We start from the raw sequence: 22,413 nt of genomic DNA, 5'->3' as shown, positions 1-22,413 counted from the left end.
CATGCTCCAAGCATCTTACCTTTAATCAGAGCCTGAAACTCTTTGTGCTTCACTGTCCCTCTCTGGAGATCGATCTTCAGTGTCATGAGGAGAACGAAGAGGAATTTGTGGTTTTCGTACAGGCCTCTCACAGAATAGGTGAAGACCTCGTATGTCAGGTACTCAATAATGTTTGTAATTCTTTTTTGAGGTAGCGGAGACTTTTCAGACCTGCAATCCAGTTTTAAAATCAAAGAGATTTAAAAACTTGCGCCCATGCAAGCAGCACACACTCCTGCGAGCAGCACGCACACAAACATGTGCCTCAGGCCGTTGCCCATGGAGGCCAGAAGAGGGCGCCATGTCATCTAAAGCTGGAGTTATATAAGCAGTTCGTTGCAAGCCACCGGACATGAGTGCTGGGAACCAAACTCCAGTCCTGGTTAACTCTGTGTGTGTGTGTGTGTGTGTGTGTGTGTGCTGTTGTTGTTGCTGTTGTTGTTGTTTTTGTTTTTGTTTTTGTTTTGGTTTGTTTTTTTTAATCATGGAGTCAACCTCTCTAGCTCCCACCTTACTTTTTGAATCAGAGTCTCTCACTGGAGTTGGAGCTCTCTGATTGGCTACACTGGCTGACCAATAGGGAGCACCACTGATGCATCTGTTTCTACTTCCAGGCAATAATGGGTTTACAGGTGTACGCTGCTACACCCAGGCCTTGGGCGTGGGTGCCGAGACTCTGAACGCAGGTCTTCGTGCTTTCACGGCAGAGACTATCTAGACTGAGCCATGTGCTCGCACGCACGTGTGCGCGAGCACACACACACACATCCATCCCCTGCCCCCAGCTTCATAAAAACCTATAGGTCACCATTTTGGAAACGACTGAGGGGAAGATGGGGAGGACTTGCCTGGCCATGGACTGGTCAAATAACTTCAAGAACTGGGCCAGGGAGGTTTGGTACATGATGTTGACCATGCTCATCTCTGTGATGAGGAAGTAAAGGATGCTGCCTCGCGTGGCCGCTGGCCGGAACTCCTCCTGAGCTGTATTGATCTTGATCTCCGTTTCCGCAGCCACGTGGAGCTTTTCGCTCACTTCCGCAGCTGTCTGTTTGGTGATGCGCAGGACGCCGATGAGAGACTCGTCGTCCACCAGGGAACCTGAAAGCCAAGGACAGCAGAATAGCAGGCACAGTGAGGAAATGCTGAAGGTCACTATTTCAAACACACCACCACTGGCTTCTAACCTGACTCTCCCAGAGACCACAGGCAAGTAGAACTTAACATACCACAGGGTTCCTGTTCAAAAACAAGCTACCACCAGTGTCTGGATCTTTCTAAACATTCCTACTGAGGACTCTTCATCCCCGACTCTACCTGAAACCCACAGAAAAGACAGGTGTGTGTGTGTGTGTGTGTGTGTGTGTGAGGGGGTGTGTTTCCCTTCATGTGGTACAAGACAACCTCATGTGTAGTCCCTGAGTCTGCCTCCCCCCACCCCCAACTTATTTTTTGAGACAGGGTCTCTCACTTGGCCAGAGACTTTCCAAACAGGCTAGGCTGGTGAGCCAGTGAGTGTCAGAGATCTGCTAGTCTCGACCTCCTAACTCTGAGGTCACACACGTGTACCTTCAAGCCTGGCTTTAAAATGCAGATTCTGGTAGACCCAGCTGGGATCCATCCTCTTGCTTGGCAAGGCAGGCTCATTGCTGACTGAGCCATCGCCCCTGCCCAGTCGGTTCAAATGTTTGAAGACAATGACCACATCTCCAGCGGTACCAACATCACCTGTGAGAAAGGCTCTCACCCCCATTATCACCTTGGCAACTCTCCCTAAGGTCTGCAGGCCATGTGTCCTGTGTCGCTGGCTATGAGAGAATGCAAGCGCTGTACCTAGGCTGCTGACAAGCTAGCAGGTGAGTGGGACAGTTCTCTCCCGACTTCTTGAGTGAAAGCCCTTGTGAGAAATAACCAAGGTTACATCTCTAACACAGATCAACCGGGATATAGTGCAAGTGTCTCACCAAGAAAAGGCTGTCTAGCTCTCAGTTTTTCTTCTCTATTGTTTTTTTTAGTAGAAGTAAGGCATTTATCACAACCAATTCCATTTTAAGATGCAGAAACACTTCTGTGGCACGCTGAGTTCAGGAGCCTGTGTCTGCAATAGCAACAGCACTTCCAGACACGCGAGCTCTGGAAGACTGGCAGGCATCTAAAAATGCTGAGCGATTTTTAGCTAACATGCCAGGTCTAATGTGAGAGCCCGACTGTCATTACCCTTATAGCTGGGAGGCCTTGATCCCCAACAGTCTTACTCAGACAAGGGAACCAGCACCCCGCTCAGCTTGTTAACATTCAGAATGAGCGGAGGTCACTGCATCCAAAGACACAACTTCATCAGCAAAAGCAAAGAAGGCAAGCTTTTCACCAAGTTCAAATGTATGTATGTATGTATGTATGTATGTATGTATATAACATATGTTTGGCCCATGCTGTCCCATAGCTACAAACACAGTTCCGTTTTGAAGTTTTATTTTGAGACAAGATCTCACTAATATCGCCCATGCTGGTCTCACGTTCTCCATCCCTGTGCCCCAGCCTCCCAAGTAGCCGAGGTCACAGGTGTCACAGGGTTTTCCCTGTCCAATTACATTAGTGCAGAGGCTATGTATGTGCCCCTATAGCTAGCATTGTGTGCATTCTAATGGTATTATCATTATGGGATAACAAGGCTTTGTTTTCTTCTGATCCAGGGATTTAATGTAACAACAGAATGGATTCATAAATAAACTGCGAGCACGTGGTGGGATTTAATTCGGCTGCTGTGATTTGCCTATAAAAATGCTGACATGTTTGCTGATTTTCTTCTCTTTTCGTGACTATTTTGGTGTTGTCTATCTGTCTGTCTGTCTGTCTGTCTGGAGCCAAGGTCATGCTATGTAGCCCAGAATGGCTTAGCGCTTTCTATGTAGTCCTGACTACCCTCAGCGGTCCTCCTGCCTCAGCCTCCCAAATGCTGGGATTACAGGTCTTCCCAAAAAATAAGCTTTCTTCAGTGTATTAAAGGGAGGGTACCTCATCAAACTGGGGTATGGTGTGAGTCTGTCTATGCAGAGGAGACGCTAACCTTGACTTCTAAGTGGGAATCATTTGAGATGAGCCAGGCCCTTGGGTAGCCAAGTTTTCCTGAAGAGACAGCATGCAGTTGTACGTGACCCATCATGAGAGTTTCGTTTCAGTGCTAAATGAAAAGGGCTGACTGATCAATAGAAATAAAATAAAAATAAGAAAGATGGGATGCATCAGTGTCCTTCGGGCAAGCAAATGAGGCCATCAGGAGCTGCGGGGCTCTGCTCCGCAGCCCTTGTTTGCCTCCGGAGAGAACGATTCTATCAACAAGGTGGTACTAGTCTCATCCGGCTGGCTCCGGTTGCTAATTCAGACATCAGATGCTCTGTGATGTTTCCCTAATGTCATATGGAAGCCACCCCACTTGCTTTTGCACTGGTGTGTTGGCTGCTGCCTCACAGGTCACGGCGGCACTGGAAGGCCAGTAAAAAAAAAAAAAAAAAAAAAAAAAAACAAGCCCCTCCCATGGGTGCCGTGGCTTGATTGCCTCTCAGTGGCGCGGTACCTTTTGTGGCGCTCAGCTTATATAGCAGGTTGTCTTCCAGCTCCTTCATCTTCCGCTTATTGAAAGTCACGTCCTCGAGGAGCTTCACCCTCTCCGACTCCAGCTCCTGTTACCAAGACACAAGCAAAAGGATATGGGGATCCGAGTGTACTGGCTGGTCTTGGGTGTCAACCTGACACAGCTGGAGTTACCACTGAGAAAGGAGCCTCCCTTGTGGAAATGCCTCCACGAGATCCAGCTCTAAGGCATTTTCTCAATTAGTGATCAAGGATGGGAGGGCCTATTGTGGGTGGGGCCATCCCTGAGCAGGTGGTCCTGGGTTCTACAAGAGAGCAGGCTGAGCAAGCCAGGAGAAGCAAACTAGTAAGGAACATCCCTCCATGGCCTCTGCATCAGCTCCTGCTTCCTGACCTGCTTGAGTTCCAGTCCTGACTTCCTTGGTAATGGAACAGCAATGTAAGCTGAATAAACCCTTTCCTCCCCAACTTGCTTCTCAGTCATGATGTTTGTGCAGGAATAGAAACCCTGACTAAGACACCGAGTCACCTATGCTTTCAGGAAATCGGGCTCACTGGTGTTTTATGGACAACTTCAGCGGTCTAAACAAAGTCAATTTTTGAACGGTGGAAGAAATCATCACCAACATAAATATAAATATAAAGTCAAAATATATAAAAATAAATATAAGTCAAAACTGTTTATATTTATGTTTCTCTGGGTAATCAATAAAGTGAGGCCCGCCGGCTCTGACGTTTCATAGCTCTGGGCCTGGGAGATGGCCCAATCAGCAGAGTGCCCGATGTGCAATCCTGAGAACCCAAGTTTGGTTTGCTCCTAAACACTGTGGTGAGTCTCCTGAGAACCAGGATGCTGCCCTGCGGAGTCAGGCCCGCTCTTCAAGCCCAGGATGTTTGGCCATTGACGGAACATTCTTGTAGGGTCTAAAGGAAAATCATCTCAATAATATTCATCTCTTCTTCCGTATTCGCTTTTTTCACATATGTGAAGGGGTTGGGCGTGTAAGCATATATATGTGACTCTGCGTGCGGTGGGGCTCACACGTGTGGGAGTGTGCGTGCAAGGTTGATGTTTGGACTCATCCTGAATGGATCGTCCGCTTTAATCACTAAAGCAGAGTTTCTCATTAAACCCAGAGAGCACAGACACAGGTGGCTTTGCTGCCCATCATGTGGGCATCAGTACCAGTCCTGCATCTCTGTGCATCCGAACTCTCCCAGCAATTTAACCCGTGAGCCACATCCCTGACCTGACATTCTAGCAACTGGACATTGATAGAGTTCAAATGAGAATAATTGTAACAATTTTTGTGTGTGTCTGTCTGTGTGTGTTGTTGTTGTTGTTAGTATTATTATTTTGTTCTTGACACAGTGTCTTATGTAGCCCAGGCTAGCCTCAGACTCACGATGAAGGTGAGGATGACCTTGAACCCCTGATCTTCCTGCTCAAACCTCCCTAGTGCTGGGATTACAGGCCTGCCTGTGCTCACACACACTGTTGCTACAGTGGACAGGCCTGTGCTCACACACACTGTTGCTACAGTGGACAGGCCTGTGCTCACACACACTGTTGTTACAGTGGACAGGCCTGTGCTCACACACACTGTTGTTACAGTGGACAGGCCTGTGCTCACACACACTGCTGGTACAGTGGACAGGCCTGTGCTCACACACACTGTTGTTACAGTGGACAGGCCTGTGCTCACACACACTGCTGGTACAGTGGACAGGCCTGTGCTCACACACACTGTTGCTACAGTGGACAGGCCTGTGCTCACACACACTGTTGTTACAGTGGACAGGCCTGTGCTCACACACACTGTTGTTACAGTGGACAGGCCTGTGCTCACACACACTGTTGTTACAGTGGACAGGCCTGTGCTCACACACACTGTTGCTACAGTGGACAGGCCTGTGCTCACACACACTGTTGCTACAGTGGACAGGCCTGTGCTCACACACACTGTTGCTACAGTGGACAGGCCTGTGCTCACACACACTGCTGGTACAGTGGACAGGCCTGTGCTCACACACACTGCTGGTAGAGTGGACAGGCCTGTGCTCACCCACACTGCTGGTACAGTGGACAGGCCTGTGCTCACACACACTGTTGTTACAGTGGACAGGCCTGTGCTCACACACACTGTTGTTACAGTGGACAGGCCTGTGCTCACACACACTGTTGTTACAGTGGACAGGCCTGTGCTCACACACACTGTTGCTACAGTGGACAGGCCTGTGCTCACACACACTGCTGGTACAGTGGACAGGCCTGTGCTCACACACACTGTTGTTACAGTGGACAGGCCTGTGCTCACCCACACTGCTGGTACAGTCGACAGGCCTGTGCTCACACACACTGTTGCTACAGTGGACAGGCCTGTGCTCACACACACTGTTGCTACAGTGGACAGGCCTGTGCTCACACACACTGTTGCTACAGTGGACAGGCCTGTGCTCACACACACTGCTGGTACAGTGGACAGGCCTGTGCTCACCCACACTGCTGGTACAGTGGACAGGCCTGTGCTCACACACACTGCTGGTACAGTGGACAGGCCTGTGCTCACACACACTGTTGTTACAGTGGACAGGCCTGTGCTCACACACACTGTTGCTACAGTGGACAGGCCTGTGCTCACACACACTGTTGCTACAGTGGACAGGCCTGTGCTCACACACACTGTTGCTACAGTGGACAGGCCTGTGCTCACACACACTGCTGTTACAGTGGACAGGCCTGTGCTCACCCACACTGCTGGTACAGTGGACAGGCCTGTGCTCACACACACTGTTGGTACAGTGGACTTGTGGGGTCTATGCATGGTGGGCAAGGGCTCTGTCAACCAAGCCGAATCCCCTTCGTTTTCCTCATCTATATGCAGAAGCACATTTTGCATTTAGGGTTGTATTTCAAGGTGAATCAAGGCCTCTAACTTGAGAACATCCCTGGCTAAAAGCTGCCTTGGAAACCTTGCTAATTTGAAAAGTCTCCTGGAAGCAAAGAGGTGATCAAAAGCCATAGCCCCACACTGAATCAAGTGTCCACTGTGGCTTGAATCAGGCTGCCTGGACAATATTTTCATCCAGAACTTGGTGTCTAACATGCTCCTGCCCTGTGTAGTTTTAATTCCTTTTCTTAAAGATTTATTTATTTATATTATGTATATGAATACACAGTAGCTGACTTCAGACATACCAGAAGAAGGCATCAGATCTCATTACAGATGGTTATGAACCACCATGTGGTTGCTGGGAATTGAACTCAGGACCTCTGAAAGAACAGTCAGTGCTCTTAACCACTGAGCCATCTCTCCAGCTTTTCATTTTAATTCTTAAGAGCACCAACTTTGAGTCTCTGCAGGACTCACAACAACATGCTGACTTTCCTTCACATCCCTTGGTAGTTATTTATTTCTGGGGAAGATGAACCCCCTGCGTAGCATCCCAGTAAAACACAGAGATAGTTACTGGCAGAGGTAGACAGGATAGACTGTCCTCAAACCCAGGCTAGTGCCCCTGTTCTCCTGCTCACAGGGCTGGGGGATTTGCCGGGGTAGTGAAAAGTGTGGTCGCTCTTGCAGGAGACCATTTAAAGAATGGTTTCCATTAGAATGATCACCTCTGGGGATGGAGAGGTAGATGAGGCAGTACAGCATTCACCCTGCAGCCATGAGGGCTCAGGTCCTGACTCCCCAGCAGCTGTGTAAAAAGCTGGGCATGGTGGAGCGTGCCTGTAACTGCAGGGCTAGAGAATCAGGAGGGATCCAGGGGCTTGCTAGCGGGTCAGCCTAGCCTAACTGGTGAGCTCCAGATTCAGAGACAGACTGCTCTTCCAGGGGTCCTGAGTTCAAGTCCCAGCAACCACATGATGACTCACAGCCATCTGTAGTGGGATCCGATGCCCTCCTCTGGTGTGTCTGAAGACAGTGACAGTGTACTCATATAAAATAAATAAGTAAAAGTAATTCTTTTAAAGAATAATGTAGAAAATAACCACGGGAGACATGGTGATTGAGGTCTCTGGCCTTCACATGTATGTATATGTACACACATGCTCACACAGGCTCGTGTGTACACATTCCGGCCCTTTTTAACACAGTAGGGAAAATCATGCATCATGATACAGTGGACCTTTGCTAAGTCTTACAGCACGACCTGGGGGGCTTTCAGGAGACCTGGCAAACTGGAAAATGCACGTGTTGTGACAGAGTGAGACCCCCGTCTCTCTGGCCTCTGGAAGTTCCGTAGCGAGGCCGTCAGGGGAGACAGCCTGCCTGTGAAGCCTGTCTTGAGTGCATTCCAGCAAGCCTGGCACAGTCGTGCCAGCAGGCGATTTGAGGAGGAACAAAAGTTAAAAAGAGGGATGTGGGAGCACCAGACAGACCTTTGGGTAGAACAGCCTTGGGGGAGAGCTACATCTGTGAGATCCTTTCAAAATAGGCCACCAGCACCTGTTCAACTGCAGGGGAGTTGTTTGCAACAACAGACTCTATGTGAACCTGAGAGGGAGTCGAGGCAGACAACTGGGGGTTTGATGGTTGGTGCCTTGGGAAGAGCCACTTCTGGTAAGCAGAAAGGATGTCCTTGTTATCTTGCTCATGAAGGAGAGTTGGAAACACGTCTCTCTGCCTTCTGGAATCCCTCTCCTCACTTGGAGCCCATCTAGCCCATTTTTTTCTCACCTCTCCTCCCTAACTGTATGCCTCTTTGTTCTCACTGCCCCTCACCTTGCCCTTCCCTTGAATACTAAAATGAGTTACATCAGGGTAAGTGTAAACTCGGTTGTGCTTTATGCAAATACAGTTAATATATGCAAATATGTGTTGTGCATAAAATTCAGTTTTCCGAACATCCTAAAAGTTACTCTGGTCTCATATCTAGCTTTTAAATTATTGTTCTTAGATTCACTAATGTCCTTCGTTTTACCCAACTGGTTTGTGTCCTCCAATGGAACTTCCGCTTGAAATATTGTCCCTTATATCATGACATTATTACTCTGCAATATCTGAAATTCCAGCAGTTAGTAATGGCTGGGCAGGTACAGGGGGATTTCCTTTTTCTCTAGGATCGTTGTTTTTATTAAATTTCTCAGGTGTCTCCAGACAATCCACAGCACTATGGATCGGAATGTATTGAATCAATACATCCAAATATATAAGGGCAGAAGTATGAAGTAAGGTGTATGTGCGAATGAATGTATGTGTGCCAATGTGTGTGCAAATATGTGTGTGTGCACAGATGTGTATGTGAGTGCATATGTGAATGCATGGATTGTGCACAAGTGTATGTAAAATGTGTGTATGTGCATGTGTGTGCATGCAAATGTGTACAAATCTATGTGCAGGTGTGTGTGCAAGAATGTGTGTGTGTGAGTGTATGTGTGTGTGTCTGTGTTTATGTGTGGTATCTGGGGATGGAGGATATCTGAATCATATAATTTCCTAACAAATTATCACTAAGGAAGAATTATCTCCTTATGCTAACAAGAAGTATGATTTTGGCCTATATTTTCCACAAATTTGCTATTACAACATGCTATTCTATTTTATTTTTTACATTCATTCATATATTCATTTGTTTGTTGGAGGAGCCATACAATAGCCTAAGAGTTATCCCTCCTTCCACCATGGTGCTCCCAGGGACCAGATCCAGGTCTCCAGGCTTGGTAGCAAGCACCTTGAGCTGCTGAGCCATCTCACTGGCCCTCCTAATCCATTTTAATTTTACTCACTACTTGTGGCTTAGAGCTTTTACCTGTTTCTCTGTGAGAATGACTCTCCTGAGTAACTGGTTCTCGAGTCCCTTCATGGTGACAGTGAAATCAATGACGGACGTCTTGGCGTTGATCTCAGGGGTGAAGGCAGGGTTTGGTAACTTCGTGGTGATGTAAAGTTTAAACGTGTCCATGATGTCACATTCCTTGTCACCCACTTTCACCTACACAAGGTCAGATGAACAGTTAGGAACGGCTTCATGTTGCCCAAACATGACCTGCACCGTGAAGGCCCCGATTCACATACTGCGACACAAATGAGAGAAACTTCTAGAAAAACTACAGGTAAATCATGGCTGCTGAGAGAGAGAGAGAGAGTGAGAGAGAGAATGAGTCTTCTCCTGAGACAAAGCTCCTGACAGGTTATCCAGTCCCAACGGTGTCAGCCCCTAAGCACATAGACATATAAGCAACACTTATATGTTGTGTGTGTGTGTGTGTGTTTGTGTGTGTATCAAGAATAACTGAAGAAGTCATGGGTTTTAGAGCGTGGGGGCAGACACAGGAGTTAGAACATGGAGAGGGAGCGAAAAGGATGTAAATAGGTATTAAATTCCAAAATGAAATTTTAACCTAAGGTTTTACATTGTATAACCTAAAAAAAAAAAAGCCAGCTTAAAAGGGAGGGCATTGGGGGTTCGAGGCAGGAGTGGGTGTCCCGAGAGTCAAGGCTGTGACATCCAGATGAATCGGGAAAGAAGAGTTGGGAAATGGTTATTACAGATCTTAAATAACAAAGCCTGTCCGATTTTGAGTGATTCGTATTTATTGGTGTCTCTGCCTGAAGATGTTCTAGCGGCCATCCAAAGCAAATCAAATAAAGAACAGATCGAAAACCAACAGGGGATGAAGGAAAAACGTGGGCGCACCTAAGGCCTGACTTCGCAGTTTCAGCATTTATAACTCCCACCAATTCTCTTATTCTCTGCCCCCTAGATCAAGAAATTATAACAAAGTGAAGAACTGTGTTGTGTTTCTAGAATTATCTTCTTTACTGCATTCCATGGTCACATCTCCAACACGTCTGACAACTGTTACCAGAAACATAACATTGACCTTAGACACTACTATTGGTAGGATATTTTACTTTCTAAAAAAAACAGGTAGAACCCATAACATCTTTAAATGATTCACATCTCTAATGGCTCACAATCTTACATGGGATGGGTATCTTCCTATAACTGAGATAAAGAATCCAAGGTTGTTTAAATGACTTCAGTAATGGAGGCTGCGTAACTCCCCTTGGCATGTTAAATGTGGTGTGCCAAGCAAGCCAGACCCGGGAGGACAGACACCATACGTGATTTTACACTTAGATATGGAATCTAAATGTGTGGAGCTCCTACAAGCCAAGAATCCAAGACAGGTTTATTTGGTGCTGGCAAGGGTAAGCGGTGGGAGTGGGGAGCGGGTTGGCCCACAAGCACAGACTTTAATTCCTATATGGTCACATTCCAGATGTCTGTGGTAAGGTGGGCATTGAAGGGATTATTTATTTATTTATTTGATTAGGGTCAACATTATACATGAATACCAAAACACCACATGGTACCCTGTAAGTAAGTATATATAGCTTCTATTTGTCAACTGATTTTTTTTTAATTTTGTGTTTTGCCTGCATGTGTATGTGTTTGCCACATGTATGTCTGGTCAACATAGAGATCAGATCCCCTGGTACTGGAGTTACAGATGGTTGTGAGCTGCCATGTGGATCCTGGGAGCTGAAGCCAGGTCTCCTGAAAGAGCAGCATAGCTATGCTCTCAACTGCTGAGCCTTCTTTCCAGCTCCTGTCAACTAAATACTTTTACTGGTGATGCCAAAGTGTGCGTGAATCCACAGAAACCAAGATTGCTTTCTTGGCTCCTTTTTCTGCAAAGAAAATTTCAACTTTGTAATCTCATAGGGAAAGAAAAAGAGAATTCCTGGAGACGTTGAATTCATTTTATTCGTTTTTTCCCCATTAAATTCAAGTCATCCCTCCAGGCTTAAGTAGGCACTCGATGTTCCATTTAAAGACTAAAACAATGGTAAATAAATGAATTCACACTGCGGGGTTGGGGAGAGGCTTCAGCCATTAAATTGCTTGTCACAAAAGCACGATGAGTGAAGTCTGGTCAGATCCCATGAAAGATCCTGGGTGAGCCTGGCAACCACCTGTAACTGTAATTACAAACTCTGAAAGCAAGGGCAGGGTATCCCCGGAGCAGGCTGGAGAGGAGGCGAGTCATTGGGTGAGTTCTGAGAGATCTGCCTCTGGGACTCCGGTGGGCGGCTGATGTAGAGTGAGTCCAGACATTAATCTCAGGCATACACACACAACCTCAGGTCTACACACACACATACACACACAAACACACATACATATAAACACACACAAACACACACACATACACACATACATATATACACAAACACACACATACACACATAGACACATACACAAAACTCACATATACATGCACATATACACATATACACATACTCAAATACACATGCGCAAAACATACACACATAAACATACACAAACACACAAAACACACACACAGAAATATACACAAACATATACACACATGCACACAGACACACATACACATGCAGACATATACACAAACACACACGCACACATGGTTTCTTAAAATGTTCTAAGTAAATCTGTGTTTAAGGAGAAAACCCTCATTCTTCACGTATTTCCTAATAGTAAGGAAATTAGCACACTGGAGGTGAAGTAATTGAAGCTAAAACGCTGCCATTTATCAAGAAACAAAACCAATGAACCTTCAAAGTAGAGAATGAGACCAATTAAAGAAGGAGACACTTATATTGAAAACAATTTGTGTTATCATCAACAATTGGGAACAGAGTTCCATGGCTTCTAGAAAGTCAATGAGTTTAGATGGAAAGTTAGCAAAGACAGAAATGGACAAATCACTGTCTCCGGGCTTTAGTAAAATGCTCTTCTCTTCAGCGAGGAGCTCCAGGCCTTCTTAAATTTGTATGTGTATTTGGCTTGCAAAGCCACTTTTCTAACATACAGCTAAAATTATATATACACACACTCTCTCTCTCTCTCTCTCTCTCACACACACACACACACACACACACTTCTGTGTAATACATATTGTTATTAAGGTAACAAACCTGTTTCTTATCTCATTTCGACCAACTAAATGCTCTTACAAGGAAACTGCTCTTCTAGGGATTGTTTTATATATTACTAAAAAAACAAAGAAATCAAAACTACATGGCACCCATCAATTTGTTTCATTTGCATGTATCCACTAAAAGGTAAGTTTTCAAGAACTGTTTCAGCAAATACATTGTATCGCATAAATACATGTGATTGCTATTTTCCAGTTAAGAATAAATCCGCTCAAAGCAAAGCAAAGTTGGCGCTGGAAGGGATGGCTCAGTGGTTAAGGGCAATGCTGCTCTTGCAGTGGACCCAATTTCAGTTCCCAGCACCCACATGTTGGCTGCTCACTGCCACTTTAACTCCAACTCCAGGGGGTTGATGCCCTCTCTTCTGGCCTTTGAGGGTACCTGCACTTACAGGCACATAACCCACACACAAACATACATGTAAGTAAAATGAAATGTGTTTTAAAAAGAAAAGCTAATCGCTACTGATTTGGAAGAGGACGGGCATGAAACAAGCTTTCAGTAGGTAGAAGCAGCCACCTAGAAGAAACAGTGAGCATTGCCAGGGAATGCTGGTTTCTAGTGGACAAAACATCACCACCCCAAAGTACTGGCTCCACCACTGTGCCAATGCCAAGCCAATGCCACCCTTGTCCTCTGTTACAAACCCCTCACCTTGAAAGCAGTGCCTGATTTGATAAAGTTCTTCTCCAGCACATTATCCAGAGCTGGGTCCAGCTCCTCTCGAATATCCTCGATGAGAAGGGGGCGACCCAACGAGAGGCTGTCCTCCAGGTGTGTGCGGAAATATTTGTGGTTCAGAGATGTCACCTGAAGATAAAGAGCCCCTTAGTCTAAAACTGTCCTCCACAGTGCCCCAGTTGCTAGGTGGAAAGCAAGACATCTGTTGGATGGCTGACTGGGAATTGAAAGGGCAGTGTGAAAAATAAAATAAAACAAAAGCAATAAGCAAAACCTAATTCTTAAAACTTGGAGAGTTCTGGCTGCTGAGGCAAGGATGCAGTGTCTGTGATGCAGAAGAAGAGAAGGGGCCTCTCAGATGGAACACCAGGGCTTCCATCAGGTGGGAGTTGTCATGGAATTGTCTTATTAAATCTGTCTAACTAGAATCACTCACAGACAGTAAGGCACCTCGATATATCGCTGTCTTCTCCAGGGCCCCTTTGAAATGAATAGGGGATGATAAATATTCATAAGAATGACAGTGCTTAGAAGATCTTGCTGCTCTTCTAGAAGGCCCGAGTTCAGTTCCCAGCACACACACACACTCAGTGGTTTACAACCACCTGTATCTCCAGCTCCAGAGATCTGATTGATGCACTTTTGGCCTCTACAGGTACTGCACATATATGCACGTATCTGCATGCAGACGCACAGGAATACACATAACAAGGCTAAAATAAGTCTGTAGAAAATAATGTCAGAGCCAGGTGTGGTGTCACACACATTTAATCCCAGTGCTCAGGAGGGAGAGGAAGGCGGATCTCTGTGAGTTCAAGGGCAGCCTGGTTTACAAAGTGAGTCCAGAACAGCCAGGGCTCTGTTATACAGACAAACTCTTGTCTCAAAAAGATTATATATATAATTATATTATATAAATAATATCATAAGTGATACCTGAGAAGCCAAAGGTCCCTCCCAGAACTTAGAAGAAAATCTGTCTATAATTCTATAATTCAGCGTTAAATATCACCTTTGTCATAGGCTTCTCATAAAAGCTTTTCAGGGGGTTAGAGGTGATCCCCCGTCTTCTCAGTTTGCTGGAGCTTTGTCATGAATGTGTATGGGATGTTGCCAGGGACTCTCCCTACCTACATTTATCAAGATGGTCATATGACCTCCCCAAGTAGTGATGGCACACTTAGATGGATTCATTTAAATTCCATAAATATTGGAATTCCTACACTATGTAAGAGCTGTGTAGGAAATATAAACATGAAGAAAGCCATAAACCTGACTAGCAGGAAGTTTATGGCTCAGAAATAAAAGAGAGAAATGTGCAAAGAGCAGTAATTCAAGTCAGACTCGGAGTCCAGGACAGAACTACAAACAAAATGCAGACAGGCCTCCAGAGGGAGGGCCAGAGAAGCTGGGGACACGGAGAAGTCTTGATGAAGCAAGCATTGGATAGAAGAAGCTTTGAAGGTAAATACTGATAAAGACTTTTGTGTGAGATCTAAGTGGATAGACCAGAAGGGTGGAAAACATTCTAATTAGTAAAAATAATATAACTGTGATGGTTTGTATATGCTTGGCCCAGGGAGTGGCACTACTAGGAGGGGTGGCCTTGTTGGAGTAGGTTTGTCCTATTGGAGTAGGTGTCACTGTGGGTGTGGGCTTAAGACCCTCACCCTAGCTGCCTGGAAGCCAGTATTCTGCTAGCAGCCTTCAGATGAAGATATAGAACTCTCAGCTCCTCCTGCACCATGCCTGCCTGGATGCTGCCATGCTCCCACCTCTGAACCTACCTGTAAACCAGCCCCAATTAAATGTTGTCCTTGGTCATGGTGTCTATTCACAGCAGTAAAACCCTAACTAAGACAATAACCAAATTTATGAAAAGTCAGACCCCATCTCAAAATGAGAGAGAGGGGGGAGAGAGAAAGAGAGAGAGAGAGAGAGAGAGAGAGAGAGAGAGAGAGAGAGAGAGAGAGAGAGAAGAGGCTAGGGAGATGGCTTAGGCCCCTATCATGACCTGAGTTCATCCCTGGAACTCCCATAGTGAAGAGAAAGATCTGGCTCTTACACCTCTTCCGGCCTCTGTATGCATATTGTGGCACATGCAGATATATATACACATGTGTATACACACACATATGCACGTAAATAAATATAATAACAAGTTTTTAAAATGTGTGGGGCATGAGGAATTCTGGGACCAGGATATCAGAAACACCGCAGTCCATATGCTCGCCGACCTGCAAACATCAGTGGTAACATGCTCCCTGAAGGAGCCAGCAGCATTCTAATCCTGGCCTCGTGTGACCCCAGTTTAAAGTTAACACCATATGAGGCAGCACAGGCAATGCTGGGCATGGATGTATCATGTGCTGCCAAGGGCCTAGGTGGGACTGGCAGAAACCAGACTCGGGGACACTATTCCTGGTGCTTTTCCATTAGTCCAGCACAAAAGCCACATTTGTTGCTGGCCACAGTAGTCCTGCCAGGGAGATGAAGAGAGACAGGGCGGGCAACAGCGGGAATGGAAAGAGAGTAGGGAGGTGGAGGCAAAGAGGGTTAGAAGTTCAAAGTTATCCTTGCCTACGTGCTAAGTTGGAGGCCGGCATGGCATCCAAGAGAGCCAGATAAGCAGAAGACGAAGGGAGTTACATCATCAGAGTCCTTGCCCCAAATTGCTGATGCACAAGAGTACAAATGAGCAAATGCTGGCCAGAAAAGTGACGTGACAGTTTGCATCTGGAATGTTCCCAAAGGGCTGCTGCTTAAAGACTCGATTTCCAGCTTGGATCTACTGGAGGATGCAGGGAACACTAAGAGGTAGAGGCTGGGGGAGGAATGTATGTCCAGGCTATACCTTTAAAGGTAACAGAAGCACTATGGCCCTTCATTTTCTTCAACATTCTGGCCATGGCGAATGGTATTGCCATATGACTCTGCCACAGCCATCATGCTGCCTCAGCCTGAAGCAATTTAACCAATCAATGATGGACCGAAATCTTGCAAACTGTCAGTCACAATAAACCTTCTGTCTTTATAAGTTGGTTTATCTCCAGTAGGTAGTGGAGTGGCCTGATGCTGCTTGAATTCTAATGCTTCCTCAAGAAGGGTTGCCTCTGATGAGCAGACCGTCTCATACTCAGGTGATGCTGTGTGAACTTTCTCTCTATTTTAACAGGTCAATTAAGGTCTGGAGCCTGTGATTGGGCAGTGGGAGGGAAAGGTGGGACTCAAGAGGGGATGGAGGAAGAGGAGGTGGAAGCCATGATGGACCAGAACCACATGGCTGGGAGAAACCACAAGTAACAAGGGGTCTAACAGCTGGGGGGGGGGGGTGTAACTTAGTACAAGGTTAGATCTGTCCAGTCTAAGCATGTGGCTTATAATTATAATATCCAGATTGTTTATCTTTTATATGGGCTTATTAGGGTTGGAAATTCTAGCAAAACGAGTATTTGTTACAGGAACAGCAAGCCGAGGTGCACAGACAGCTTCCTGGGTGGCTTTTAGAGTCTACTGAGACTCTGAGAGCACATTCTGACTTACACACACACACACACACACACACACGCACACACACCAAGTCAGACTGACTGACACACATACACACCAAGTCAGACTGACTGACTTATACACATACACACCAAGTCAGACATACCTGCAAGTCGTTTTCTTTTTCCTTCGATTTGATCCACGTTTTTCCCTGAGTCTGGGGATCAATGAGCAGAGGGTATCTGGTGGCCTTTGTCACAATGATGCCATTCTGAATTGACAAGTCATCTCCAGGGAGTCCCTGCAGGCCCCACTCGCCAATCTGAGGAGGAGGAAATGGGGGGGATGCCCGCTCAAAGAACAGGAATGTGGTGGTTGGTCACTGAGAGCTTATAACCTTCAATGGAAAGCACTTAAGCATGTGTTGCCATTTGGGGTATCTAGTGGGGAAAAAGAACCAAACCAACCTGCAAATACGAGCCAAGTAATGTTAATTAAGTTCAGAATTAGAAAGCAAATTTCAATATTTAGCATCTATATTTTTTATTTGCCCATGTATGTGTGGGTGGATGGTTCTATACACATGAGGGTACTACTTGCAGAGACCAGAAGAGAGAGTTATTCCCCCCCACCTGGATCTGGAGGTACAGGGGCTGATAGCTACCTGATGTGGGTACTAAGAATGTAATATGTGTCCTTACTAATAGATAAATCTGGGTTTGTCCTCTTAGGCTGATTGTGTGTGTGTGTATGTGTGTATATATATATATATATATATATATATATATATATATATATATATATACACACATATATATACATATATATACATATATATATACACATATATGTGTGTATATATATATATACACATACACATATACACACACATATAGGGAGATATATATATATATATATATATATATAGTTGTGAAAGTAAGTCAGTGTCAGAGAAGAAGATAGCCCTCATTCCCCAGTGCCCCTCCTCTTCCTGCCCTCTGGTTCTGCCTGGTTCTGCCTACAAGGCTTATGCAAAGATAGTTGCGCAGCTGGGGAGACTTTGGCTGAGATACACTGGTGGGAGTTCATCAATGGTAAGCATGACAATTTCCTTCCCCAAATTTAAGATGGATTACAGCATGGTCAATGAAATCCCTGAGATCTCATGGAGCCACCAGAATCCACCCCCTAGCACCTCCAAAGACTCAGATGACTGAGGGCTATCTGGACCCACTTTGGGACACAATGTATCGCCTATGTGTAATCCACCCCCTGTGACATTGTTTGAACCAGAGGCTACTTTTTAACCTTTAAGTACAAAGCAGGAGGAACGCAGCCACTGCCGCCTCCTTGCAACACCCGCACTCACATTAGTTTGAAAACAAACTGCCTGGAAAGTGCTTATGGCCCCAGGAGCTTGGCAAGTTTGATACCAACTGACATTGGTATCAAAATCCCAGCAAGTCAGGGTTGCCGCTGGCCATCAGCTGGCCATCAGCTGGCCATCGGTACCCGAGCAAGCGCGTTAGGGTGTCACTGTTCCGGGTGGCTGATCTCAAGCGTCAGTGTGACTGGCTTAGTGGTTACCTGGGAGACATGCTTCTGGGCTGCCTGTGAAGCTCTCTGAGAGATCCCACAGAGGAGGGAAGGCCTACTTGGAATTTGAGTGGTGCCATCCATCCAATGACTGGGGTCCCGCAAGGATTAAAAAGGAGAAAGTGAGCTTTACACTAGTATCCTTCTCCTCTCTGCTTCCTGACTGGGGATGCAATGGCACAAGCCAACAGATGGCTTCCCCGGCCATGAAGGACTTATCCCTCAGACTGCGGGCCAAAACAATCCTTTTTTCCCTATTTTGTCACAGCAGTAAGAAAAGAAACTAATACACTATAATAATTATAATATATATTCCCATATATACATATATATATGTAGTTACATACATAAATATCTCATATATAATATATAATGCTTAATATATATTATATTTACAAACATAAATATCTCATATATATATACAACATATATAATGCCTAATATATATTTTATTTACATACATAGTATACTATAATACCTAGGTGGTGCTTGTCTTTGCCTCAAACCTTTGAAAGAAATCATAGCAGAATTAACATTTTAAATCATGGAAAGCTATTAAAACTGCCTTAAGTAACGGAAATAAAGTTTTCAACTACAGACAATCAAACCAGACATTCTTTGGCTTCTTGTTTTTATGGTAAGAACTAAACTAAGGCTGAAATTCTGATTCTGCTGGCAAGAGTCAGACTTACTGTTGGAGGGTCCACCAACATTGCAATAAGATTCAGGTTTTCAGTGAAAGGAATTTTCCGTGCTTTCAACTCTAACTCCCATTGGTCTTTAAGCAAATAGTTCCGAAATATCTGATTGAAGGGGCCGAGGTAGGAGAGAAAGCCTGTGCAGAGCAGAACATCGCCTACGAGTCTGTGAAGAAAAATAAAATGCAGATGCCTTCTCCTGGAGAAGCTACAGTGCAGGCTTGCTTTGCCATAGGGTATAACCTCTCGTTGCCCCTGACCTTGAAAGACTTCAGAAAAGAGCCCTAAGTGCAAAAGGGGTGGGCGGGGTCATACTCAGGTGGGTCACAGAGTGGCAAACGTGGACCATGCCTTCTTCTTATTGCACACCCTGCTCACAACCTGTCTTAGGGCAAACACTTTGTGTGTGTTTGTGTGCATGTGTGCAGAGACCTATGTGTGTGCATGTGCTCATGCGCAAACACACTGGCCCAAATGGCACCCGTATCAGGGTCGATGCCAGCTGTCATCCCTCAGGTGTCACCCCACCTTGTTTTTTGACACAGGGTTTCTCTCTGGCTTGGAGCTCACTAGCTGACCAGAGAGGCCCCAAGGATCTATTTGACTCTCTGCCCTCCTAGTTCTGAGATTCCAGATGTGCACCACCACATTTGCCTTTCCACATCTTTGCAAGACAAGGGCCTTCACTGGATGAGTCCCCTCCCCTGCCTAATGCGCGTTGTCGAAATCACTGAGTGTGAGCCCAGAGAATCAGACACGTGTCAGGCAGTCCTGGTGAACGGTGAACTGAAACATCGCCAGATGTGCACCCTCCCCCTCCCCCACCACCATCCTGCTAGAAATGTGTCCAGCAGTGCTTCATCAAAGTCCTTTTGGGGGATTCAGAGACATGTGGATGGGGGTAGGATTTGTGGCCTCGACGTCACAGAGAGATGAAAACGGAAGTGGGTGGCTAAGAAGGGAGCCCACAAAGACTACCTACCTATTAATCTGCGTCTTGAACTCCTTACTTTGCTGGGTCCACCGGACTTTCTCCCCACTCAGGCCATCAATGAGCGTGGAGGCTGCCTGCATCTTCTTCCTGCACATGTCGGCATCATTGAGCAGGTCCTGCATTCAGAATGAGAAACGTCTCAGACAACATTTTCAAGCTCTGCAGCAGGGACATGTTGCGTTCGCACATAAAACTACACTGAGGAATTTCTCAGCTTGTAAAATAATTGGGGCTGGGAAATAACACCGTGACAAATTAACACATCAATTACATTTTGATCACTCATTCTTTATACAGTGATTGATTTGTTTTTGTTTTTGTTTTTGTTTTTAGCCTTACAAAATTTCAAAGACATATGTAAAGAGGGCTAGGGATAGAGTGCAGTAGGCAGAGTGCTTGCCTAGCGCGCATGAAGCCTTGGGTTTGATCCCCAGCAACACTTAAAGCCAGGCATGGTAGCGCATGCCTGTAATCCCAGCATCCTACAGGTAGAGATACAGAAAGACCAGAAGTTCAAGGTCATCTTTGGCTAGGCTGAATGGAGAAAAAGTGGGGTGCATAGACCTCTGTCCCCAAGATGAATGAATAATTACATAAAAATTAAATGAGGCTAAAATTCAAGGATATTTTATTAGAGAGACCCCAAGATTTATATGTTAAAGTAGTATTTCGATTAACTCTTATCCAAAGAAAAACAATAAATAGTAAAAATGATTCTATTCCTGCCATTAATTTTTAGTCAGTATAAAAAATAATGGGTTTCATTATGACATTTCACATGTCCATAAAATTGTGCTTTGCTCTTATCTATGTCCCTGTTGTCATCCCTCCCCTTTTAATGATTGATTCTCCCTTAACCCCACATTTTCCTTCTGCTTTTATGTCGTTTATAAATAGATGATGATGAAGATAGATAGATAGATAGATAGATAGATGCATAGATATAAATGGATGGATAGATAAAGATACAGCTAGATATAGATATATATCTATATTGATGATAGACAGATGATTGATAGATACATAGATAGATACATATACTCATTCATACATATAAATGGATAATAAATATACAGGTAAAGATGTATATCCATATGGTGGATAGACATAATAAATAAGTACATAGATATATAGATGATACATAGGTAGATACATAAATATATAGAAACATAGATACATAGATGATAGATACATATATAGATAGATACATAGATACACTCATACATACATATAAGCGGATAATAAATAATATACAGATATAGATGTATATCTACATGGATGGATGGATAGATAGCTACAGATTGATGATAGATAGATAGATAGATAGATAGATAGATAGATAGATAGATAGATAATAGATATGAATGGATAGAAGGCAGAGATAGATCTAGACAGATATGACTGGGTTGTAAAAAACACACAGATAGGTTCCACCTATGAGAGGGAATGCATGCTATCTGAGAAACAAAAATACCTGAGGAGATAAGTATCTGCCCTGATTTAAACATCATCCTGTGTCTACATGTACTGACATGTATCTACATCACTGTCGAGCATGCCCGTGTTTTTACGTATAAGCCTTAAAGCTGCATTTCATTTAACCTCAGAGCTGCATCCCGCAGAGCATCTGTACATCTCTTCTCCCGCCTCGCCTCACCATTTTCTCCTTCATCGCGGCGTCAAACTTGGCCTGCACTTTATCCAGCTCAGCCTGCTTCTCGTCCAGCAGCGCCTGGGCCTTCCCTAATTCCACATTGGCCACAGCCAAGCGGCCTTCCTGCTTGGCCAGGTTTGCCTTAGAAAGGAAGGGGAAAGGGTTCACACGGAGTCACACAAGCCCCATGAAACATTCATGATCTTAGTTCGTAAATTATTGCATAAATCATAGAATTTTTGCAGCGGGTGCTACTTCTAGGGTCATCTGTTTCAGTGTTTGCAACTGGGGAGGCAGGCTGTCTTGGGGATAGTTTATTAATTTTTTTCACCCTTTTAATTATTAATGGTTGCTATGGAAAGCACAGAAAATGCAACAATGTAAAGAAAGAATAGGTGCTCGCTTCGGCAGCTCATGTACTGAAGTTGGAATGCTACAGAGACCACCACAGCCCCTGGGCAAGGATGACGTGCAAATTTGCGAGGTATTCCATATTTTTAATATGAGAAACATGGGAATAAAGGTTAGTTTCCCTTTTTACACTTGATCTTAGCCAAAAGGCTGAGAAGTGATTAATTCTCTTTTTTAAAAAGGTACTAAATGTCATTCTTAATTTTTTTAAAAATTAATAGACTCTAATCATCGCCGCACATCGATGTTTTTAAATTAAAAAAAATCATTTTATGTGCTTGGGTGTTTTGCCTGCATGCAGGTCTGAGAAGAGGGCGTCGACCC

General features: G+C 44.9%; 1 protein-coding gene and 1 non-coding gene across 6 annotated transcripts in view; one reads left to right on the top strand and one right to left on the bottom strand.

Annotated features, from left to right (window-relative positions):
- Dnah8 (dynein, axonemal, heavy chain 8) overlaps positions 1-22,413 on the bottom strand; it is a 248,828-nt gene that overhangs the window by 71,560 nt on the left and 154,855 nt on the right. For all 5 annotated transcript variants that reach the window (XM_030249467.1, NM_013811.3, XM_006523588.3 and 2 more), the window contains 9 exons: positions 21,682-21,819; positions 20,013-20,140; positions 19,025-19,196; positions 16,903-17,058; positions 13,221-13,376; positions 9,388-9,570; positions 3,614-3,719; positions 888-1,140; positions 20-210 (listed from right to left, as the gene is read on the bottom strand). In XM_030249467.1, the coding sequence (XP_030105327.1) occupies positions 20-210; positions 888-1,140; positions 3,614-3,719; positions 9,388-9,570; positions 13,221-13,376; positions 16,903-17,058; positions 19,025-19,196; positions 20,013-20,140; positions 21,682-21,819 (1,483 nt within the window). The remainder of the gene's footprint in view (positions 1-19; positions 211-887; positions 1,141-3,613; positions 3,720-9,387; positions 9,571-13,220; positions 13,377-16,902; positions 17,059-19,024; positions 19,197-20,012; positions 20,141-21,681; positions 21,820-22,413) is intronic.
- Gm24661 lies at positions 22,074-22,177 on the top strand. The gene has a single exon (XR_003952481.1). It is a non-coding gene; the product is annotated as a U6 spliceosomal RNA (small nuclear RNA).

This window comes from Mus musculus, chromosome 17 (genome assembly GCF_000001635.26).
Source record: "Mus musculus strain C57BL/6J chromosome 17, GRCm38.p6 C57BL/6J".
Classification (NCBI taxonomy): domain Eukaryota; kingdom Metazoa; phylum Chordata; class Mammalia; order Rodentia; family Muridae; genus Mus; species Mus musculus.
The sequence above is the reverse complement of the archived record's forward strand: the minus strand, read 5'-3'. Positions and strand labels throughout refer to the sequence as shown.